This window comes from Brienomyrus brachyistius, chromosome 8 (genome assembly GCF_023856365.1).
Source record: "Brienomyrus brachyistius isolate T26 chromosome 8, BBRACH_0.4, whole genome shotgun sequence".
In the NCBI taxonomy this organism is placed as follows: domain Eukaryota; kingdom Metazoa; phylum Chordata; class Actinopteri; order Osteoglossiformes; family Mormyridae; genus Brienomyrus; species Brienomyrus brachyistius.
In genome coordinates, this window is record NC_064540.1 from 12,356,536 (window position 1) to 12,380,178 (window position 23,643).

Sequence of the window (23,643 nt, forward strand, 5' to 3'; positions counted from 1 at the left end):
TTTCTGCAACCACTCGTCCTACTCAGGGTCATGGGGGGTCCAGAACCTTTTGGCACAAGGCAGGGAACAACCCAGGATGAGGCACCAGCCCATCACAGGGCACAAGGCAGGGAACAACCCAGGATGAGGCACCAGCCCATCACAGGGCACAAGGCAGGGAACAACCCAGGATGGGGCACCAACCCATCACAGGGCACAGTCACACACCATTCACTCACACAGGCACACCTACAGGCAATTTGGCAGCTTCAATTTACCTCAGCACATATTTGGACTGTGGGGGGAAACCCCACAATGACAACGGGAGAAGATGTAAACCCGACACACATACAACCATGGGGGGGACTTGAACCCTGGTCCCACCCCTGCATTACATCTATATATTCTTAATAACTGATGCCACTGATCTTATGCATATTTTATCAGTAGAATGCTGATTTTTTAATTGTCTTTCAGCATCTCTACTTCTAATTATTTTATCCATAACCCGTGGAAAACAAAAACCAAAGGAAGTTCCTGATTCTGGATTCCACCTGCTTCGATCCAGAACAGAGAGACTAGGCGATAATTGTGAGGTAACAGACATTTAAATATCATACATACAGAAGCAGGAGATGTTTGAATGGTATCATTCAATTTCCACATTAAAGTTAACACATGCTGCCTTGTTACATATACATAGTACTTTCTTTGGGCATTTTTACTGTCTGATTAAACAGTAATTAGAATAAAGATGCACTTAGTTTTATTGCTTAAATATTATTTTGTTAACCAGTGTTTCTATCATTTCTCCTTTTTGAATAATACAAAGGGAATCCAGAACAAAATGTTGCCATTTTCCGAATACAAAAAACACTGGATATTTTAGTTTCTAAGGTATGTTTACATCTCTTCTTGTTTCCTTTTATCTCACCCTGTAAAACCTGTTTAGCTGTATTGCAGTAGCTGGCTTTGCAGTGCCTCACTGTTCTGTATGCTGTTACTCTAACATCCTGTTATCACGCTAACATTTCTATCTACAGTTTCCCACCCTGCATCCTCCCCATTCCACTACTCCATAGTTCTACCTCCAGATTTACAGCTTTCTCACTGCTAGTAGTTTTATGCTCTTTATCTTCACACTACAGAAAATCTGTTCCATCCAGGACTCCAAGAACGAGCTCAGTGATTTTCACCTCCACACTTACGCCGACGAGGGGTCTTGTCCGTCAACTCCAGATCTGGACTCCCTCTCCATTTCCGAACTTGAATTTGACCCAGAGAAGCTTATGGACTTGGGCCCATGTTTCAACAGCCTAGCTTCCATTTCCTGGCCTGAGCTAGTAACACATAATATCAGTGCTGCCACCTACAGGGTGTATGTGAGCAATGTCAGCAGTGGACAGACTTGAGTAAGGGAGCTGTACCCTGTAATTATCTCTTGGGCTCGGGAGCAGCATCTTGACTGAATCTGTTATGAAGATGATTGAGTTTCGTTGCTGTTGTTGGTGGATCTGTTTGTTTTAGAAAAAAAGACTATACTTTATAACCCACGGTGCGATTAACGTACAGTGAATAATACAGAGTGAATTTAAGTGTCGTCTTTTCTGCAGCTAATTTATTCTTTAAAGAAGAATAGTAGTGTAGAAAACATCCAGCTGAGACAAGCATCTGTTTTTATTCAGTATGCAAATATCTACAGTCATGTTCCATGGAAGCCCGTTGGCCTCCAGCCACCTGTTCCTGTCACCTCACTGGAAACAAGGGAGAAGATGCAGTGTTGTGATAAATCCCCCATTCTGCAGTGAGGCTGTAATGGTTTGTGGAATAACAAGGTCAAGTCAAGTGGGCTTTACTGACATGCTACCCATGTACAGGCGACACATAGATAGATAAGCTGATAGAAATAAATTAAGCATGTAGGAAGTACAAAAATGATTCAGATAATTTTATTAAATAAACTTCAGTTTTCTTCATTTATCAATTGTTGTTTCACCGCAGTGCACTAAAACTGCAATATTTTTTTTGCCAAAATTTTTTAATCTTGCACAAGCAAGTGAAATCAAGTCATGATTTTCCTGCACTGATGATAAAAAATGTTCATCTAACCTGGGAAAGTCTGTAAAACTCTTGAGCCATTGACCTCGGACTTGCTAAAGAAATTTGGTTAGATTTCAGCAGAGATAAAATTCAAGTAGGTGTGTCTAACTGCTATGCACATATGCATTCACCCATAGCTCAGAAGTACTTCTTCTTTGGCTTATATGAGCAGTTTACTGTGTTTTGTTTTTTTGTCTGTTTGTAGATGTTTTCCATTTCTCTCTCTGGCGAAGAAGGGAAATGGCAGGTCCTGACACGTCACTTCAGGTCCAGGCTGCGATTGTGACCATTATCTCACTCATTCACCTAGAGTCTGTGCCCCCATAAAGCCTTATTTGGCCAGTGAGACTGTTTAGAATAGGATAGAAACATGCTAGTGCAAAAGCATGTTTCTTACATCTTAAATAAATTTTTCAAATTAACCTGTAGTATTAATAAATAAAACACACACACAAACACACATACACAACTGGCATCAATGACAACCAGTTTAAAAATTTGACTGATGGTACAGTGTGTGTGTGTGTGTGTGTGTGTATATATACAGTACTGTGAAAAGTCTTAGGCAGTCCAAAGAAATGTTTAAAGCTGTTTATCTGGGTAGCAAGTGTACTTTGGCTTAGAACAAATAACACAATTTAACATTAGAGCATGTGCAAATTAAGAGTAACACAATAAAAACTAGTAATAATTTCTTCTGTTTTCTAAGAAGTTACTGATATCTAGTTGGATGGCTAGATGAACACCGCTTCAGTTCCCAAACTTCTCCTCAGGGGCACCTCAGCTGTCCCATGATTTTGTTAAATTTCACCAACAACTCGGTTAAAAAAAATAAATATATTGGTTTAAAAAGTCAGTGACAGATTGACCAGCTGTATGAGGTGTGCTGGTGGCCAAGTCAAAAAATACATGGCTGCACTGGACGGTCACTGCAAATACTAGGATGATTTTAGCAGAGGTTCTGAAATGGCTAAGCCGACACACTTTGACAGGCATAATATCATAGTTTTACACCGACACCAGGATAATCTAAACATCATTTTCTTTCCCTGCCTAAGACACAGTACTGTGTGTGTGTGTATATATATATATATATATATATATATATATATATATGTGTGTGTGTGTGTGTGTGTGTGTGTGTGTGTTTGTCTATCAAGATAACTAATCTGAACAACTACGAAAAAAAATCCAATCTTGATAAATGGTAGACATTTATAGATGTAGGATTATGGCTTTCAATTCGAAAATAAAATATTTTGTAAGTGACTCAGGTATCTGGATTTGATAATGTCTAAACTGGCAATATGGCCCTAAATTGTTTCAGCTTGTCTGTGGACAAGAACGTGGGGCAATTGGGTATTTCACTACTGGCTTTGAGTCCAGGGTGCAATAAATTAACTTTGGTTATATTTGTAAATTGCAACCCGTCGCTGCTGTAAACACAGGCCTAACCAATGAAAATGAAAACATTTACTGCACGCTCAGGAATGGTTAAAGAGCATAGGAATAACCGAAAACTTGAACTTGTCCATTTTCCAGTGATACACGCATATGGCAAGTAAACGTAACATAAAAAAAATAGACTACAAGCTACCATTCAATCGAATGTTAGCCGATCTCGAACACAACTGAATAATCTCATTTTCGTTTATAATGACTATTGCCAGTTTTGTTATTAATGAATATTCCCTTTGTTTCAGTATTGCTCGTTTGATAACATGACTGCACATTACAACCATGGTTGTAGAAATAAAAAGCAAAAAGTCGAGGAAATATTTTTTCGTCTTACCTTAGTGTTCAGGATTATCTTTTGTTCCGCATATAGCATTCGTACTTGAGTTTATACGTGTGTTACTGTATGTATAATTCATATTACTTATGAATTCATGTTGAGAAGGGAGGCTATACAGTTGTATTCAAACGGATACAATTATTTGATGTTTGGTATATTTATGAAATGATGTGAATGAAGTCGTGGCATTTTTTTTCACTGTGATGGTGATGTAAGCGACATTTTCACGGCGGGAGGCACACACACAGCTGCATACCTCGATTATAAGGAAGGAGCTCACCAGGTGTACTGTATATCGCAGAAGACTAGCCCCAGGGTTTTGTCACATATAAGGCAGAGCTGCGCTCTGACTCCATCACGAAAAAGACGAGAAAGTGTTTGGAAACCAGGGTTTAGAAATAGCCTGGCATTCGGATTATGATGACATATTACATCTGGAATCTTTAAGATTGTTTCACCATGTATCATCTGATAGCAATCCTTGCTATACTGGTAAGTACCTAGGCTAACATATGCATGGATACTTCGTCAAATAAACAAATATTAAATGCAAAACGTCATCGATTGCATTTACACCCGAGAAACAGATCAAGCATTATTCCGTGCAGTGCTCTATTAACCTATAGCTGTACACAAGTCCACCGGCTGCAACTATGCTCTTTGTGATATTAATTTATATTTTACAATTACTCAGCAAAAGGAGAAACGTCCTTTATTTTAAAACTGCATTACAAGTATAACAAAATTAATATTTATTGTGTGCATAGTGTAGCTTAATGACAAGTTTGGGTATTAGCAAGTTCTGTGTGGACCTACTTAATTCTCTTTTTACAACTTTATTTGACAATTACTTGATTACATTTTTTACAACACTTTGTTGAATTCCCATCAAATACCGCAAACATTTTAACTACATTACCGAACTGCTACTATAGGCTACCGCTAGCGTTGTTACCACTATGTTGATCTGCAGTCCCGCAGGACCCTGGGCAGCAAAGTGCAGCGTGTTTGAATGCGGGAGCAGGAGGGAAGTTAATGATAAGCCTATGTTTGCGGGAGCGGGAATAAGAATTAAAATAAATATTGCCCAATTATGTTTTTGCTATTTTATCAAAGCATTATTCATGCTTTAAGTGAGCAGAAAGTTACTGTGGTTAATTTTATGTTATATAAGTGCCTACTTAAGGAAAAGTAAATGTAAAACTGTCAAAAATAAGGAAGTCCTTCTCCATTGCAAGCGAGCACAATAGGAACCACTTGCCTTCGCCCGTTGCAACAAAGTGCAAGATCATACTGGGCACAAGTCTGGCACTTCAGGGCTAAAACGCCACGTGTGTTCAGTTTCTAACTGCTATATTACATTCACATTCACTGCAAGTGCAAACAAATCAAAAGTGACAACTGCACTAAAAAAATTAAACACAAAAATGTGCCGGTTTGGTTTATGCAGATTTATTACCTGTACTCGAAAACGTTGCAGGCGCAATACGCCTATGTGATTGACTACCCTAATATTATGTGAAAATCGTAGCTTATTCGTTGAGGCTATGGAGTTGTCTTTATTCGTAACGTAAAAATAAGCATTTTGAAGTGCTTTTGCTTTGCTGGCGGGAGCGGGACAAAATTGGACAAGACTCTGCGGGAGCGGAATTTAAAACTCCGTCCCGCGCAGTCCTCTAGCAACCAGTATTAGTGTATGGTGATAGCAGCAGAGCTATTGTAAGTAAAACACTTGCGAGAGTCAAAACATGGCAAAATAATATTTAAAACATTTGGCAGTGTAGTTTATTTTTGGAAATTACAAGGATAGGTTATAGTTTTGTTTATGTTATAGTTTTGTTGTTTGGCCTATAGCCAAAATATGTAGTGTCTATGCAGTGTTCAAGGGGAAAAACTCACTCAAAATTCATGCCATCTAAACATTAATTTAGGCTTGTATGTAAATAAATTGGCAAAACACAATGAAACTGAAACTATGAAATTACAGTACAAGGGAAAATACATTTTCAGTTTTACTAAATTGAAAAATAAAATCAGAATATAATTAGATACCAACATTAAGATAAAAAAAGAGAAACGTTACACGTTTCATGAGTTGTATAAACGGTTCATGCTTTCCCAATACCGAGTAGGTCTAATGTTTTCCTTTGTAATAAAGTTTTACCACATCACATTGCGGAGCGGGGTTATTATTAAAACTCTTAAATATATTACTTACTGTTTTCTTTTTGATGCTTAATAAGGACTGTAGGCCTATCATCACATGTACGAAATACAGATTCAGAATTAGTTACTTGTAGACTTATGATCTTATTCGCTTGTAATTATTTAATATTATTTATTAAGGTATAATTTTATTTTTCACAAGAAAGAACATCAGTGAGTTATCTACATGTAATAGACCTACATTTATTGTGCTGTTTCGACAGTATTTATATGATTGTGTTCTATGTTTTAGAGCGTAGACTATATACAACCGTGGACATTATTAGGAAACCATAGCACACTTTTTATAACTTGACAGCAGTCGTTGCTGGTCATCCCATCCCTTGTGTTGTCAGTCTTTTTGTTTTTTCGCCTGCTTCCTGTTGGTTGCATGGCTAAACTTGTTGAGCATGTGGTTGTCTGTGAAGCCCTCTGTTGTGTGTTCAAATCCTGCCCCCTATGATCTTGTATTGTGTTTCATTTGTATGAGTTTTTCTAGTTCCTGTGTCTGATGATTTTGTATTTGGTTTTGTTCTTTGTGCCCGTGATTTTGTTTCTTCCTGTTTTAATAAGTTTCCATCTGTTTAAAATGTGTGGGAGGGGTATTTTGAGGCTATAAAAATTGTTTATTTATATGGTCTTTCTGTACCACGGATTTTCACCTATTGCTTTTAAAACGTGGGAGAGATATTTGAAGGGTTAAACTATATTTAAATTTTAAAAAAAGATCTTTTATCGCGGATGTTCACCTATCGCTGATGGGTCTGGAATGTAACTTCCGCGGTAGCTGGGGGATCACTGTAATGACATTAGAAGGTATAATAGCAGTACTTTTTACATTTTAAAATCCAACACGCAGCAGACTGATGGTATGTAATGAAATCTCTGCTGCAAACTTGGAAATACTGCAGACTTCTTTCACCACCCGAAGCACTGCCATCCAGTAGAACACATGGAATGCAAGAGCTTACAGTCACAGACACCAATAATTAGTGTTTCCACATTCAATAGGAAGAAATTCAGAAAAATTGCGTTTCGTAATGGTTAAAAATTGAACTATGGGGTGACAAGGCTGGGTTGGGTTGAGCCATTCCCTGAATTGAGCAGTGAGGAATTCAGAGAAAAAAAAAACTAGACTCGTACTGTCAGTGTTTTCTAGTGTTATGCCGTATAACCAAAAAGTTTATTTTTGTATGATTTCAGTTTGCTATCCATTCAGTCAGCATGTTCTGAAAATAAAATAATGTGAGCATTGATAAATCAACTAATATAGGAAAAAATATTGTGATATTGTATTTTACCTTCGAGGGAACCTATAGGCCTACCAGAATCCCTCCCCACCGCCCCCCCTCCTCGGCTGCCGATGTGATAGATAGTAGGGTGGAGAGGCTGAGAAACCCTGCAGTAGAACGTGCAGAATGCAGGCACTTACAGTTACAGACACCAGTAATTATGGTTTCTACTTTCACTCTGAAGAAATGGCCTAAGGGAGGCAGTCAGAGAAAAAATGAGGCAACAAACCGTACTGGTGCTTTCTGGTGTTGTGCTCTACTGGGATTATTATCCTTAATGAAAACATAAAATAGCTATAGAACTCTAAGATACATAAAAAAACTTAATAGAAATGTCTTTGAAGTAAAAACTCTAGAAACTTTGGCTGGATTTCCTGATAATGGTGACTCAGAGTTCGACAAAGACTCTAAAGATATATCTTACAAAAGGCATTTGTTTTCCTACGTATGTTTCCTGAGCCGTCTCTTAAGAGGTTGCTTAAGGGAGAGCTTCTTAAGTGTGACCTTAATAGGCTCCAGAACACCTGATTGGTTGACATCGATGGCTCGAGAATTGATTATTCCCCCCATGCAACAACTACTACTTCACTGCCGGATGAGAGAAAGTGATGTTCTTCTTATATAACACAGCAGGAATCCATCAAAATATCGCATTAATCAGAACTGGGGAGAATCTAACAATAAAATAAATTAACAAACTGAATCATCTAATCATAAATGTGATTTTCGCCGAATAGGTGCACGAACCTGCCTCCCTAGATTGTAGAATCCCCATTTTATTTTTAGTTGTTCTATAAAACACCTGCGTGCAGCAATGTGTGTGTATGTCATTGATACAGTATAGGGACAAGCAATGGCCTCCACCCTTATATCAGCAGAACCCTCCACCGCCTTTCCTTCCCAATTAATACCCGTCAGTAATTCTTGAAGGAACAGAGACTCCCTCATTGTTTTATATAATACAGCACCCGGCCACATTCTCCCCTGCCATAGTCAACGTCCTCGATGACTTAACACAAACATTTTACTTCTTTGACAGCTTCTCTAAGGAATACAGTTCCCAGACTCGTTAGTACTTGTGAGAACACTTCTGGACTAAGAGAGACCGCATTAACTGCAGACCTTGGTTCATGGAATGGGTCTGAATGCAATACGGCATTGGTTCTTTGGCTTCGCCTTGGGGCTGGCGCAGGTACCCTACATACTGGTGGGGGGGGGGGTTAGTGGGGTGAACACAATCAGCCGCGGGTGTCAACTGAACCTCACCAACACATGTATGCTCCTCCTCCCCAATCACAGATTCATCTACCACAGATACAGGCTCAGTGTTCATCTGAGGAGTGCTAACTTTAGGATAGCTAAGCTCCTCGAGTACTACATGCTGTACTTCAATAGTATCAGAGGACTCTGCTTCTTCTCCTGCAGGAGATGCAGCTGCAGCCGGATTCCTTCTCCTAACTGCTGGGGTGGGATTAAATGAAACACAGGGGCACAAATTAACTCTATGCGCCCTATAACAGGACCCCCTTGTCAGGGTTGCACAGTATGAGTAGGGCCCTGTACCTCAACCACGGCCATTTGTACACTTGTACAGATCCTGGCAATATGTCCTACTCCATTACATTTAAAACATACCGTACAGGTTGCCCATCCTCAGTAAATCTAGGCTGTAATTTTGGCTTTACACCCGTGTCTATCCTTTCACCAGCCTTTTTCAGGGTGCATTAGTCAGCTCACCAAAGCCTTTCCCTGTTCAGCAACCACTTTCAGCATGTCTTCTAATGTAACAGACTGTTTCTCCTGTACATTAGTTGAGGAGCACTGTGTTTCATCTCACACAACTTCAGAGAACACAGCCCAGGCTTTTACAGATTTACCTCCTGGTTTACTGTCCTCCAATGACCACATAATTGCCTCATCTGTCACTTCCATCAATCTTGATCTAGGATTCCCACTCACAAACTTTTGCAGCTCCCTACGAAGTGAATCATCTCTAATGTCCTCCACAAACTGGTCTCAGAGTGCAAGCTTAGCACCAGGGACTATATCTGGTGACAATTTTGTAACTGAATTCAATATTTTTGAGAGTGCATGAGAGTAATCACGGAAATCTTCACTCTCATGCTTGTTTACGACTGTAGAATGTATGCAAGACTTGAAAGGCACTACCTTTCTCTCTAAGCCTTTCTCTCAAAAAGGTAAAGAGCTCACTGGGCTCTCTAGACTCACCATCCAGTTGCAATCTCACCTCCTCTAAAGCAGGACCCCTAAGTAAGGACATAATAAAATCAACTTGGTCACCAGTAGTTCTGTCTCCTGCCCGCAAATTGTGTTGCACTTCCTTCAACTCATCTATGATTCTCCCGTCTTTAATTAAAATCACTGCTAAATGGTTGTACACAGCGTTCTCGGGGAACATATACATATGACCATATGTGCCCCTGACCTATGTCCGCAATACTAGCCATGGCTTCCTTTTGTCTCCTACTCAGCTCACCTATTTGCTCCTGAAGTTCACCTATCGCATTACTCTCGTCATCTGGATTTACAAGACATACTGTACAGTTTCAATAAAACAAATTATTCAGACAAATATCGCTGATGTAATTACTCAGTCTTACTAGTACAAACGAAGGATATTTTCTCAGAAAATCAGTTTCTGGAGAGATCAAGAACACAGGTCCTCCATGCAGAGGATATAGACATTTTCTAACCACAGAGCAATTTTAGCAGTTACCTTTCTTAGCATCCTCATGAAATGCATATGACCATTAAATTATGTGGAGTGTGTGTATACATTTGTGTGTATATGTAAGCAGGTAAGTACCAAAATCAATATGCACTATTTTTGAATAAGGAACAACAACTCAAATAATACAGTGTTTCCGTTAGCTTTCTGGGACATCAAATGCTGCCTCAAGTGTCCTAAGCCGACACAAGAGAGGCTGGATCATCGACTCCTTCAGTATTGTGGAGGAACATCCTGGTCCTTTTCCATATGTCCTTGGCACTGTAAGTATGAGGCTACTATGAAATGTGGGTCCGTCTTGTTTAACTACGGTAGCACTGCCATCAGGCAAAAATCTTGGGAAAATGGAGCTATCAATCTTCTGCTCCTTGACCGGCAAATTTTATCTGTCTATAAAACTATTTAAACCAGCCTATCTGAAACATATTGGGGGCAGTGGCCATTGGCTTCATGTTTTCTTCTAGAATTTTTCACTGTGTTATCAATGTGCCGTTGTATGATGAATGAGGAATTCATTAATTCCACAGCAGTGATTACGAATTCAATAGACCATCTTCCCAAGAAATGTTAATTCAGTCATTTTCTTATCATCTCAGTGTTGCCAGATGAAACCATTCTCTCCCTGACTTCTTCTATGATCATAACAGAACACTGCCTGAATTCAAACCATCAGCCAGTAACATTGTAGCATCTTTAATGCTTATTCTTACACCGTTCATACAGGTTATTACGGCAAATATGAACTACTGAGTATGTCCCTGTATTACTAACACATGCTTTAATTAGTCATTGAATTAAACTTTTGCAAAGTTTCTTTTTATTTTTCAAAGCCAAACCTTGTGTTTTTTCATTCTTTTCAGGTTAAGGTTGACCGAAGCTACAAAGTAATTTTTGAACTAACTGGCGATGGTGTGGACAAGGACCCAAAAGGACTCCTCAGCATTGACCAGAACACTGGAGTCATTGCAGTCCATCGCAAAATTGATTATGAAGTGGTTCAGACCCTCATGGTCAGAAAATAATTAATCATAACCGTTATTTGAAAGAAATACAGAATGGGTTATTTTTCCTATAATACTTGTATATATTTGTTTGTATTAATATGAAAAATTTGTTGATAACCTAAGTATATTTTAAATGAGTTTTACATTTTATTTAGTAACTGTTCTTACAGCTGCAGTTTAGAGCCAGGAATGTGTCCAATATGGCAGTTGACACCCAACTTGGAGTAGAGATCCACATTTTGGACATAAACGACAACCCTCCCAAATTTCAGCACAAGGAGTATCCAATCACAATTAAAGAATCAAAACGTCAAGGTTAAATACAATTTAATAACAGCTAAAAATAATCAAATCATCAAAATAATCGTCTAAGCATGCCTGATTATTATATTGTACTTTACAATCTAGATGCATTAATCATGACTGTTCTGGCAAGTGACTTTGACAAGCGAGGCAGCCTGAATTCCACCATCAAGTACAGAATAATTTCTACGACTCCCAGGACTCAAGATGCAGAGTTCCACATGAAAGAAAATGGCACAATATTCCTTAAGGGATGCTTGGATTATGAGGTTAGTACACAGAATCTCAGAAATAAATACACACACACACATTATTATTATTATTATTATTATTATTATTATTATTATTATATTACAGTTACAGTGTCTTAGATTCAGATGACAAAGTTTAAAGGGAAATGAAGTCTTTTGCACTATAATCACCATACATAAACGTTTAGTATAATTACTAGTGAAAATTACTGCATGCCATCATAGCTTAATTACCACAAATGAAAAGGCTGATATTTCCATTGGGATGCAATCGAGTGAGTATTTTGTTTCCTTCCAGAAAGCCCAGACATACACAATCATAGTTGAAGCGAAAGACTGTGGAGTTGCTCCTCTTTCAAGCACATGCAAAGTCATCATTAATATTCAAGACTGGAACAATCACTTTCCCATTTTTACCGGTCATACAGTAAGGTCCATTTATTCACTTCTTTGTGGCTTTGGCAGTATGTGTTCTTGACAGTAACCGACACTAGCGTGTATGTTACAGATGTGTTTAGAAACGTAGTTAAGTTCTATCATGCTGGCTTGGGGCATCTTTGCCTCTTTATTCTGGGAATGATTTAGCTACTTGCTGCCAAGGAGTCCATTCTGATTTGATGTTCTGTTTCAGGGAACAGGAAGAGTGAAGGAAAGGGAGACAGGACAAACATTTCTCCGTGTGCAAGTAGATGACAAAGATAGTAGGGGCTCCTCAGCATGGAAGGCAAAGTATACAATACATGGAGACACCGGAAAGAACTTCCACATTGAAACAGACCCGGAAACAAATGAGGGAATCCTGTCTGTTGTTCGGGTAAATTACAGATAAAGTAAAGGTTTATGAACCATATCAAAAGGTTCAGTTTAACAGCTAATTTTTTTTTTTGGTATCACATGTGAGCAACCACTCTTTACCTCCATCTCAGCCATATTAAGCCAATTAAACTACTAAACATGGTTTAGCATGGTGCTCATATGCACAAGAGTGTGACCTTTTGACCTTTGCCCACCATCTTGAAATGTTTCATATATCAGATTGGGAAACACTGGTCTATTGTTGGATATTTCAGTAAGGGGTTCCTGTTCTCTGTGACCTAAGGCCCTCGACTTTGAAGAAGGATCCGTGAGGAACCTGTCCATCAGTGTGGAGAATGAGACACCATACTTCTCATGTGTGGTGAAGGAGAGGCCCCCTCAAGGGCCCTGGAAGGTGGATTACTTTGACAGCAGGTCAGGGCAGGGGGATGTTTTCCGATCCGCCATGGAAAAAATCTCCGTTATTGTGGAGGATGCCAACGACCCCCCAGAGTTCGTCTGCCCCCTTGGAGATGTCATGGTGGAGGAGAACACCAAGCCTGGGCATCTGCTGCAAACATTTATTGCTGTGGATAAGGACAAGAGTTTCAATAATGATTTTGTGTAAGACTGGTGTTTTTTGTTGGTATATTGCTGGACATTTGAATTTTTATAGTAGGGATAGAAGAGAGTCATTCTGTGAAATTATGACCCGAATATTTCCCATTCCAATGTAAGATTAAGAATATAGATAATTTGTGTGATCTCAGTTGTTATATAGTTATATCGTATTATTTTAAAACATATTCTACACAGTCTAATTTGGTGAACATACATTTTGTCATTGTTGTAGTTTTATTTAATATTGTCCACAGTAAACTAAAACATAACTGTGGTCAGCTATACTTAGAAATTTTCATGTTCATCAAAGATTTTAAAGACTCATTTAAACTTGGGATATCCGATTTTAATCTTTTATTAGATTAAGGATTAAGATTCTATTAGAAAAAAACATTATCAATACGTTTCATTAATTTAATGATATCTTAATGGCTATTAACAGTATTACGGTATGTATCAGATCTACATTCTGAGTGGCATCCTTACATTATATATCTTATAACAGGTATTTGAAAGGCTCTGATCCTGCAGGCTGGGTGAATGTAGGTCCTCAAGATGGAAAAATCACCACAGCTGAAGTAATTGACAGGGAGTCAAACTATGTGAAAAACAACACCTACACTATAACCCTCTATGCAGTCAGTAAAGGTAAGTGCTTTAAAACTGTACTTTGATTCTCTCTGAGGAATTAGAGACGCTGCCTGTTATGTACCATAAACTATGCGCTTATACAATCAGTATAAGTTACACATAGTTTAACTTGTGCAATTTTTGTGACCCTTAATGTCTTTTAAATAACAAATATTGCTCGATAAATATGTGTCTTACTTCATCTGTTTGCCAACCTGATTGTTTGGTTAAAGACCATCTATCGGTCTGACATCCAGTCCCAAACCCAGGCAGCACAGGGCTACTGTGGGTGGGATACCATTATATCACCAAGCAAGGTTAAAGATTGTGTCTAAGTGAATCTGTGCCAATTACTTAAATGTGTCTTAGAGATCCAGATAACAGAGACAACGTGTAGTTTTGACCATAGGACCGGGCTGGACGGTTTGTTGGCATTTATTAGGCGTCTGACCTCAGGGAGTGCTCTGCCTTTGCAAGGTAGCGTGGAGAAGCTGCATGAACTCACCCAGTTTCTTTTCCTGACAGTTTCGTAGAGTCCTCACTCTACTAGACCGCTGCCTTGGCTATAAGCTGGTGTTCTGTAATAACTCGAGCAAGACAACCCAGCTGCGGAAGCGATAGGTTTTATTCCAGATCCCAAATGAACAGTGAACTAATCCAAACTGGAATCCAAATCCTAAGAGACAAGCAGAGGTCAATACTGGAAGTGCAGGGAAAACGTCAAAATCCAAAACACGAACCAAAGAACAAGAAAACCAGGAGATGTGGTTGTTAAAATACCAGTTTGGTGATGATGACTGATATCTGGAAGGATAATTACAAGAAAACAATACTTGCCATAATCTCAGATCTTATTCAGAAGGCATATGCTATGCAGGTCTATTACGAATTCAACCTTAAGCAGAATCATTTCTCATGCATCATCTCTCATGTGTCGACAAGCCTGGGCGAATCACTTGGTTGGAAAGATTGATTGCTATACAGTTTGTATTACATATGACACCTATAGTTGTTATCAGCTGGTGCAGTACCTTCTGATTGGAAGTACGCTAATATAACGTCCATATTAAAAAAAGGGGATAGAAGTAATCCGTCAAACTATAGGCCGATCAGTTTAACTTGCATAACTGGAACAGTAATGTAAGCGATAATCCAAGTGAAAATGGTAGATTACCTGGATTCAAATAATATTCTGAGGGATAGCCAACATGGATTTAGGAGAGATTTTTACTAATTTACTTGAGTTCTTTGAGGAAGCTACAAGAGAAATTGACCACAAAAAGGCATACGATGTGATCTATTTAGATTTAGGAATGTCTTATGAGGAGAGGTTAGCTGAGCTGAATCTGTTTAGCCTCGAGCAAAGGAGACAAAGGGGGGACATGATCCAGGTATATAAGATTCTAACAGGTCTGGATGCTGTTCAGTCAAATGGCTACTTCAATATTAGTTTAAATACTAGAACTCGTGGCCATAGGTGGAAATTAGCGGGAGAACATTTTAAAATGAATTAGAGGAAGCACTTCTTTACACAGCATGTAGTTAGAGTATGGAATAGTCTTCCTGCTAGTGTAGCACAAGCTAAAACCCTGGATTCCTTTAAATCAGAGCTAGATAACATTTTAACAACTCTGAGCTATTAGTTAAGTTCTCCCCAAACGAGCTTGATGGGCCAAATGGCCTCCTCTTAATTGTAAATTTCTTATGTTCTTATGTATTCATTATGGAAAGTAGCTCTGGAAATGGCAAGAGGTGATCGTTGGATGTTTGCGATCAAGCAAACTTATTGGTTAATTGAGAATAGCATGTTCTTAATGTCATGACAGAACTGATGAAATTTGCATCCTGTGGCCATTAGCTGGTAAGTTTTACTTAACACACAAATATTGGGCTTTGTGATATGACCCAAATTTCATGTCCTGATAACAATAAAAATCCAGAGCAATATTTTGTTTCCACCAACCAGTTGAGTATAAAGAATCATAGTCAGAGATTTTTACTTTCTGCACCTGAACTATCCACCTCTGCTTAATGCCATGTTATGCAGTTGTATCAGGGACTACAACTTCAAGTACTTTTACTTTAATACTTTAAGTATATTTACAGGCAAGAACTTTTACTGAACTAGAAAAGTCAATGGGGCACTTCACCTTTTACTACAATACATCTTTTTGTATTTATTTCTACTTTTACAGCCTTTTTATTTCTACTTTTATTTAAGGAAATTGTGTGAGTACCTCCTCTACCACTACCAGTAACCAATTGTACCATATTAACAGATACTAACATACTAACAGATTCTAAGAGATAAACACAATTGGGTGAAATAATAATTCTGGTTCCTTTCCTTATTCAAGTTCCAGCTACAAGTTCCAGCTACTACTCTTCATCTGTTTTTGTTCACATTTATGCTTATCCATTAGCAAAATGCTCACTTCTCTTTCAACCACAGGGGTGCCTCCAATGACTGGAACAGCCACACTCAACATCCACCTCATAGACCAAAATGACAATGTTCCAAAGCTGGAAAGCCATATGCTGTCGATGTGTCTGTCTGCCAGTGTGGCCAACATCACAGCCTACGACCTGGATGAAGACCCATATTCTGGCCCCTTCCACTTTGAACTCCTGGGAGACGTAAAGGGCCGGTGGAGGCTTGACCCCAGTTTTGGTAATTCCCTGTGTCTCCCTTCATATGCTCAACTGTGGGTAGGGCCAGTAAACCCATTAGGGAGCCTTTTTAACCCATATTCTGTGGGGGTACCGACTCGGCAAACCACAGGCACCTCTTACTCTGCTGACTTACCAACTGTTGCATGCAAGTTTTTGAGGGACTTTAAAAAAGAAGCTTTTTTGTACTCTAATGGAGCTTATCCATTGCCACCAGGAACCGAGCTGCATCCGACCCATACTACGAACTGATGGTTTCCCATTGTAAAGTACGCGAGTCATGTCTGGCCTGTACCCTTGATGACATGACCCTGTTTACTTAAGCGAAATATGAGCATGCTTAAACCGAACTGGGCGCATCACCGCCATCTGATTAGTCGAAATAAATGGGGACAAGAAAGAACCAGTGATCTGTGTCCACTGCATCACGCATCTCAATGTGTTTATGCAGTCCGGATGACTAGGAACTTAAAAGCTATCATACTTAAAAAAGTATTATAGAAAGGCTGAACGGAATGGGTTCGTAATGAAAATGTATCTAAACTAATGCAAATTCTGCTAGCATTTGATGATAGTATAACACAGTGATTCTCACAGACATGCTAGCAGAAATTAACAATAATAATTATTATTATTTATACTTTATTCATCCCCGTGGGGAAATTCTAGCGTATAGTAAATCATAATGTACACTGTGTGAACAGTAAACAAGCGTCTCTTTGGTTTTCCGTCACTGTCTGGTTTTCCGTCACTTTCCAACCTGGCCACACCTCTGCCAAACCGACCTTCTGCGGTGGAAAACCAAAACGAGCTGGAACTGTGCAATAACAGGTCTCTCTTCGTGGTACATCTCAGGTTCCTGTACGCCAATGTACGGCAGTTCCTGTACGCCAATGTACGCCAGTTCCTATACGCCAATGGAAAAGCGCCAAAAGTTTCTATGATCTGTTTATTTTGTTCTTTTCTTTTTCCCATTTCATTTCAATTTATGTATTTATTTGACAGGCACAGTGCTTATTAATCAACAAGACAAAGAGATGATAAAAGAGCCAGAGTTAGGATAGGCTAATTTTCATCTGCTGCATCTGGCCATTTCCTAAAAAGAGAATCTAAATCAGAATATAAAAGGTTATCATAAGCGTCACATACAAAAAATATAGATACGGATTAACACCCTAACCTATACAAGGACAGTATATTAAAAACAGGACAGTAATACAAAAAGCTGTTTGTACTTTTTCTACGTACCAATAGTAGTATACTACTGCTATGTTTAATACCACTTCATGCTGATAATCATACAGAATTTACTATTTACTTTCAGGTCAGAAATTGTTATTAATGGTTTTCCTCATTGAGAAAACGATAACCCAGAATCAACATCCCAATAATATTTTTTCCCAGTTCTCTGTGATTCCAGTATTATATCAGCTCTGTTAATTTAAATCAGTAGTCAAAGGGTTTATAACATTTTTATCAGTTGGTGAGGATTCCTGAAATTTCTGTAATATTCCTTAGTACAAATGTTTAATGTTCAAAACAAAACTACTGATGAAACAAAACAAATCTACTGATGTCTGTCAGAAGTAACATAAAACACTGATTATTTGAAGTACAAATAATTTATATTGTGCTGACAAATGTAATTAATTTTGTGGAAAATTGCAAAAATTACCTTTCCTCGGCTCTCCTGTACTCTTACATTTTGCCCATACTATAAAATGTACTGTACCAGATAGCCTTTATTTTAAATACAAAAAACATAAAAGACGAGAGTGTTATTGTCTTGACATGTGATGTATTGTACTTTGAAAGGGAGGACTGTTAACCTGATAAAGGAGGAAGCGGTCTATGCCGGGTCTCACAATCTGCTACTGAAGATCTCAGACGCACAGGGCGAATTTCTGCAGCAGAACCTCACCATGACGGTGTGTGACTGCTCCACTGTTCCCAACTGCCACGCCCGCAGAGTCATCTCTGTCACTCCTGGGGGTGGGACAGTTGGGATTGTGATTGCTTCCCTATTCCTGTTGCTGGGTATGTTATTTTTCAGAGTTTGGACTATCTTTTACAAATCCTTGATAAGAGTGAAAGAATATTAGTTTAGAAACTTGTACTGCCATCTTCAGGCAGTTTGGGTAGAGTATTAGAAGTCTTATGGGCACAGATCAACCTAAGAGGGACTATCAAGGGGGGACCTAACCCTGCCCGCCCCCCCCCCCGCCCCCCCAAACTATGGAGGGGCATCCTCACACACAAGAAAAACATACATAAGGATAGCTCTCTGTGGAAATTACTTTGTCTTAAAGCTGTAAACACTGTACTAGCAGATACAAATATTCTGGTCAAAGGAGAGGTCTAGACCAGGAGTGTCAAATTCCAGTCCTGGAGGGCTGGAGACCTGTGTAGCTTTGTGGTTTCCTTGTTCCATTAGCACAATGAGTTGTGTTAAATGAGGGGAAACCCAAAAATGTGCAGGGCCCCACCCCCACAGGACTGGAGTCTGACACCCCTGGTCTAAACAATCAAAGCCTGCCTCAGTTACATTGAAGCTTGTTTTTACAAGGTTGTGTTAACACTTTGTGCTTACAGGTGTCCTACTATTGGTAATATTTGTATCCCGTGGGAGAGACAGAAGAATGTTTCTTGTTGCTCTCGGTCCTGGAGAAACATTGCTTAAATCCAATATTGAAACCCCTGGAACTGACTGTGAGGTAAATGTACAACCAGCTCAGTGCGAGTATTATTGTAATTAGATTGTTTAAAATTTAAAAAGTTCCTACAAAATAATTTTGTACATATCACACAAAACGACATTAAGAATTTACATTTAAGCTGCAGTATTACTTTATATGTCAAGGTTCCAGATGCTCAAATGATCCAAAATGGAAGGTATCATGAAGTGATGTCGGCCCAGTCAAATGCCAGAAACAGTACATTCCAACAGGAAGTAAGTGAGCCTTCTTGCATATCACAATTAAGAATTACTATTAAATATTTAATATCACCAGCTCAGCATAATGTCCAACATATTACGTGCAGTAATACCACACTGAACTAGTCAGAGTAAATGGTATTATTCCCAATGACATTAAATCCTTTCTGTGGAAACATTTGAATGTGTTTAAAATGTACACATTTTCCATGAGGACAGGGGTGTCAGAAAGAGGGGAGACCGAGGGATGCATCTCCCCAATATTGGCATCACCCCCCACAATGTGAAACTCCTTCTGACACCACTGCATGAGGACATAAACTAAACCTTTAGAAAGTCTTTTGGATAAGAGCGGGTTACATTTTCATTTTCCTTTAGGCAAACAGCCAGTTGAGATTTCAGGATTTGTCCACATACAAAAACTGTCAGGTTTCTCAGCCATATGCAGCAGCTGATGCCTTTCAGGTACGAATGATCATCGATGTTTGGCACCTTTTAAAAAGCGCCTTTTACACTCAGCTTTTAATTCAGCTGCACCATATTCTCTTTGCTTTGCAGAGAGGCAGCATGCGATCTCAGAGCATGAAGGGACACTTTCAGGTACCTGTCCTTGCTCTAAAACCTTATACATCAGTTTTGTTAAACATTCATAACTCGGTATTTTAGTCTGTATACACTAAATAAAGGTCAATGGTTATGTTTCAGTGTTGCCCTAAGGGGGATTCATTTAGCTTTCATACGAATACTATGTGAAACGTTTAATTTCTGAGAAATGTCTTTTTTACAGAGAACATTATTCAGAGGAGGGAATTCTTCATTCAGAAAACAAAATATTTCAGCAAAGTATGAAGTACTGCTCTCAATACTAAACCAGGTATATTTTGTATTTAGTATATTTATTTGTCATAAATTAATTTATTCTTCATGCATGGTAGGCAAGTGAATGGAATGTCACATGTAATTATTACTTCTTCCCTGTTCACCCTGATAGAAAATAACCTCCATCCATGGCCAGGAAGATGACATCATTAAGTATGAACCCCATGTGTATAATGATGAGGGGACCGATGGCAGGGATGACATCCAGCTGGATGCCATCTCCATCTCTGAGGTCAAGTTCGACCCAGATGAGCTTCTTCACCTAGGCCCCCGTTTTAGCAACCTGGCAGCTTTGTGCAGCCCCCCAGCGACGTCGGCCTTTAACACTCACACTAAGCCCTAACCTACACACAGCGACGTCGGCCTTTAACACTCACACTAAGTCCTAACCTACACCCAGCGACGTCGGCCTTTAACACTCACACTAAGTCCTAACCTACACCCAGCGACGTCGGCCTTTAACACTCACACTAAGTCCTAACCTACACCCAGCGACGTCGGCCTTTAACACTCACACTAAGTCCTAACCTACACCCAGCGACGTCGGCCTTTAACACTCACACTATGCCCTAACCTACACACAGTGACGTCGGCCTTTAACACTCACACTAAGTCCTAACCTACACCCAGCGAAATCGGCCTTCAACACTCACACTAAGCCCTAACCTACACCCAGCGACGTCGGCCTTTAACACTCACACTAAGCCCTAACCTACACACAGTGACATCGGACTTTAACACTCACACTACGCCCTAACCTACACCCAGCGACGTCAGGCTTTAACACTCACACTAAGCCCTAACCTACACCCAGCGACGTCGGCCTTTAACACTCACACTACGCCCTAACCTACACCCAGCGACGTCAGGCTTTAACACTCACACTAAGCCCTAACCTACACCCAGCGACGTCGGCCTTTAACACTCACACTAAGCCCTAACCTACACCCAGCGAAATCGGCCTTTAACACTCACACTAAGCCCTAACCTACACCCAGCGACGTCAGCCTTTAACACTCACACTAAGCCATAACCTACACCCAGCGACATCGGCCTTTAACACTCACACTAAGCCCTGATCTACACCAAGCGACGTCAGCCTTTAACACTCATACTAAGCCCTAATTTACACCCAGCGACGTCGGCCTTTAACAGACACACTGAGCCCTGAGCGTAATATGCCACCTAAAGGGCAGGAAGGCTCAAATTTTGGTGGACAGGGAAGAATGCAGATCATTTCCAAAATGTGGGCATATTTTGATTACATTTTGCCTTAACTGTTTGCGAAGGGTACAAATAGGTTTAGCATTATTGGGCATTTCAGGAACAGAGGCTACAAAGCAATAAGCAACCGGCTGAGCAAAAAGAGTCACAGTGTACTAACCTGGTTGGTAATAACAAAAACTTGGTTTGGATTTGTAGCTTCTAAACCTGAAATCCCCAACAACGAGTACTAGAATACTCTACTGGCATTAAATGTGCCACAAACAAGGATCTGAATAACGTATGTATATAGCTATAAATGAATCTTATTTTGGTAGTTTTTTCTGGAAGCGGTATTAGAATAGAAAAAGCAAAAGTAAATTCTCACTTGAATACTGTTTTTCAGGAGAAGGTTGAGGTGCTTGTCCAGTTTGCCAGTAAGAAACAGTCAAGTAGCTTTCTACTTCATAATGGGGTTTGAAAGGACCTGCTTTCTCCTGTGGTAGAGAGGAAAGCATGTTTCTTGTGAAATCTGCATTTCTGCAGTATAAGGGTGCAGGTTTCATGAATGCAATATTTTCAGGGGCATGCTGATGTTTCTAGGTACAGGTAAAAATAACAAATGATGACTACTGAGGATTAAAGTGGCATAAATTATCTGCTCATAAATTATCTGCTTCAAAATATCCATTTAGACAAAGATAATCTATAAATTAGAGATGTACATTAAAGTTAAGCAAACCGTCTAGAAGCACAATGGCCCGACAGCTGTTGCTCTCCTAACAGAGTAGAAGTAAAACAGCAGAGCAGGCCCATGAGATGCCGACAGCATGATGGAAGAAAGGATAGGTGGGGTATTGCCACTGTGACTGTGGCATTAAAATGTATGTAATCGAAAACAAGACTGTTGTTTTATGTACTTGCAGATACAACGTTCCTCTTGGTCGTTTCTTCATGAATGAACAATAAAATGGTCAATGTTTATTTTTTGTATATTAAACAGTACGAAATAGAGGGGAAAACAATTCTAAACAAGCGATCCATAACCATATACATGTTGATATTTGGTCAATGATTTTTGTTCCATACCCGCATTCTCTCTCAAACACACACACACACAGTCAAATGGTTAATAACATCTTATACACCACTGAAAACTTAAAATACATATAGTTCACCCATTTCATAGGCACTAGACAGAATGAGATGGACGATTGTCACATCGAGTGTGTAACATGATAAAGCTGTCTTACAGCCAAACACAAATGCTCCAGCTTATTTGCAACATCAACATGATGACGAATTGTGCTATCCTGTTTTGTACTGTTATATTATTATAGATCAATGCATTTACAAACAGTTGAAACATAATTTCTAAATAAATAAACTCATTTTCAGATGTCGCTGCGGCAAATCTGTCTTTACAAAAAAAGAAAAACACTAAATCCCTAAAATTTTTCACAATGAAGAAGATGTCACAGGATTCCCCCTGTCTATCATGAGAGAAACATTGCTACTGAATTGGCAATATAGGTGGTTTCGCTACTTTTTTGACTGACATAATTATCTATTTGTACTGCACAGCGTTTGTAGAAACAATAAGGCCAAAGTGTTTGTACGACTCGTATTAACTGTTATGATTCTACTTTCCTGTACAAACTTTGTCCATCAACATACCTCCACCCCTCTCGCTTTAACCACAGCTCATCACCAGGACTAGCTTTATGCTAATCAGATGATAATAAGATGATAATGCAACTACTCATGCCTTTGTACACCAGTCATTGTTAGTTGAAGTATTGCCTATGCACAGATATTCATATGAGAAAAGTATTAGCAGACATTAGCAATCGAAACCGTACCTATGGTAAGGATGGAGAACATGGAAAGATGAGGTGGCAATACTGAAATTCAGTAATAAAAACTATATGCACAAAACATGACTCTTAATACACAAATCCACATTTTTCCAGAAAAGGGTACTAATTTAAACAAGTTACAAAGTACTTCAATTTCAACTAAGTAAACAATTTACAAAACGTGTGTAACAAAGGTATGAAATACATTCATATAAACACATACAGACATAGATACATACAGAGAGGCACAGAAATAAATGTAAAAAATCTTCCTCGTTCTGTAAACTAGGGTTATTATAGAATCAGGACAAAACCTGTTTGAAAAAAGCTTAAAAACCACAGTACGTGCATCTCCAAAATCCATGTCAGACCA

At 39.1% G+C, this 23,643-nt stretch overlaps 1 protein-coding gene and 1 long non-coding RNA gene across 3 annotated transcripts; both read left to right on the forward strand.

Moving 5' to 3' along the window:
* Positions 1-455: 455 nt before the first annotated feature.
* LOC125747665 (uncharacterized) lies at positions 456-1,924 on the forward strand. Its single transcript, XR_007399361.1, has 3 exons — positions 456-575; positions 812-876; positions 1,128-1,924. It is a non-coding gene; the product is annotated as an uncharacterized LOC125747665 (long non-coding RNA).
* A 2,194-nt stretch (positions 1,925-4,118) lies between these two features.
* Positions 4,119-22,814, forward strand: LOC125746984 (cadherin-like protein 26). 2 transcript variants are annotated; one of them, XM_049021603.1, is made up of 17 exons: positions 4,119-4,366; positions 10,264-10,383; positions 10,981-11,130; positions 11,295-11,439; positions 11,533-11,696; positions 11,977-12,105; positions 12,310-12,492; positions 12,778-13,097; positions 13,600-13,742; positions 16,177-16,395; positions 18,210-18,431; positions 18,987-19,108; positions 19,255-19,344; positions 19,708-19,794; positions 19,888-19,929; positions 20,117-20,203; positions 20,321-22,814. In XM_049021603.1, exons 1-17 carry the CDS (start codon positions 4,334-4,336, stop codon positions 20,549-20,551), a joined length of 2,487 nt encoding a protein of 828 aa, XP_048877560.1. In that variant the 5' UTR covers positions 4,119-4,333; the 3' UTR covers positions 20,552-22,814. The 2 variants fall into 2 exon arrangements, with proteins under 2 accessions (XP_048877560.1, XP_048877561.1); XM_049021604.1 differs by lacking the exons at positions 4,119-4,366; positions 10,264-10,383 and having other exon boundaries at positions 11,005-11,130; positions 11,280-11,439.
* Positions 22,815-23,643: the final 829 nt, after the last annotated feature.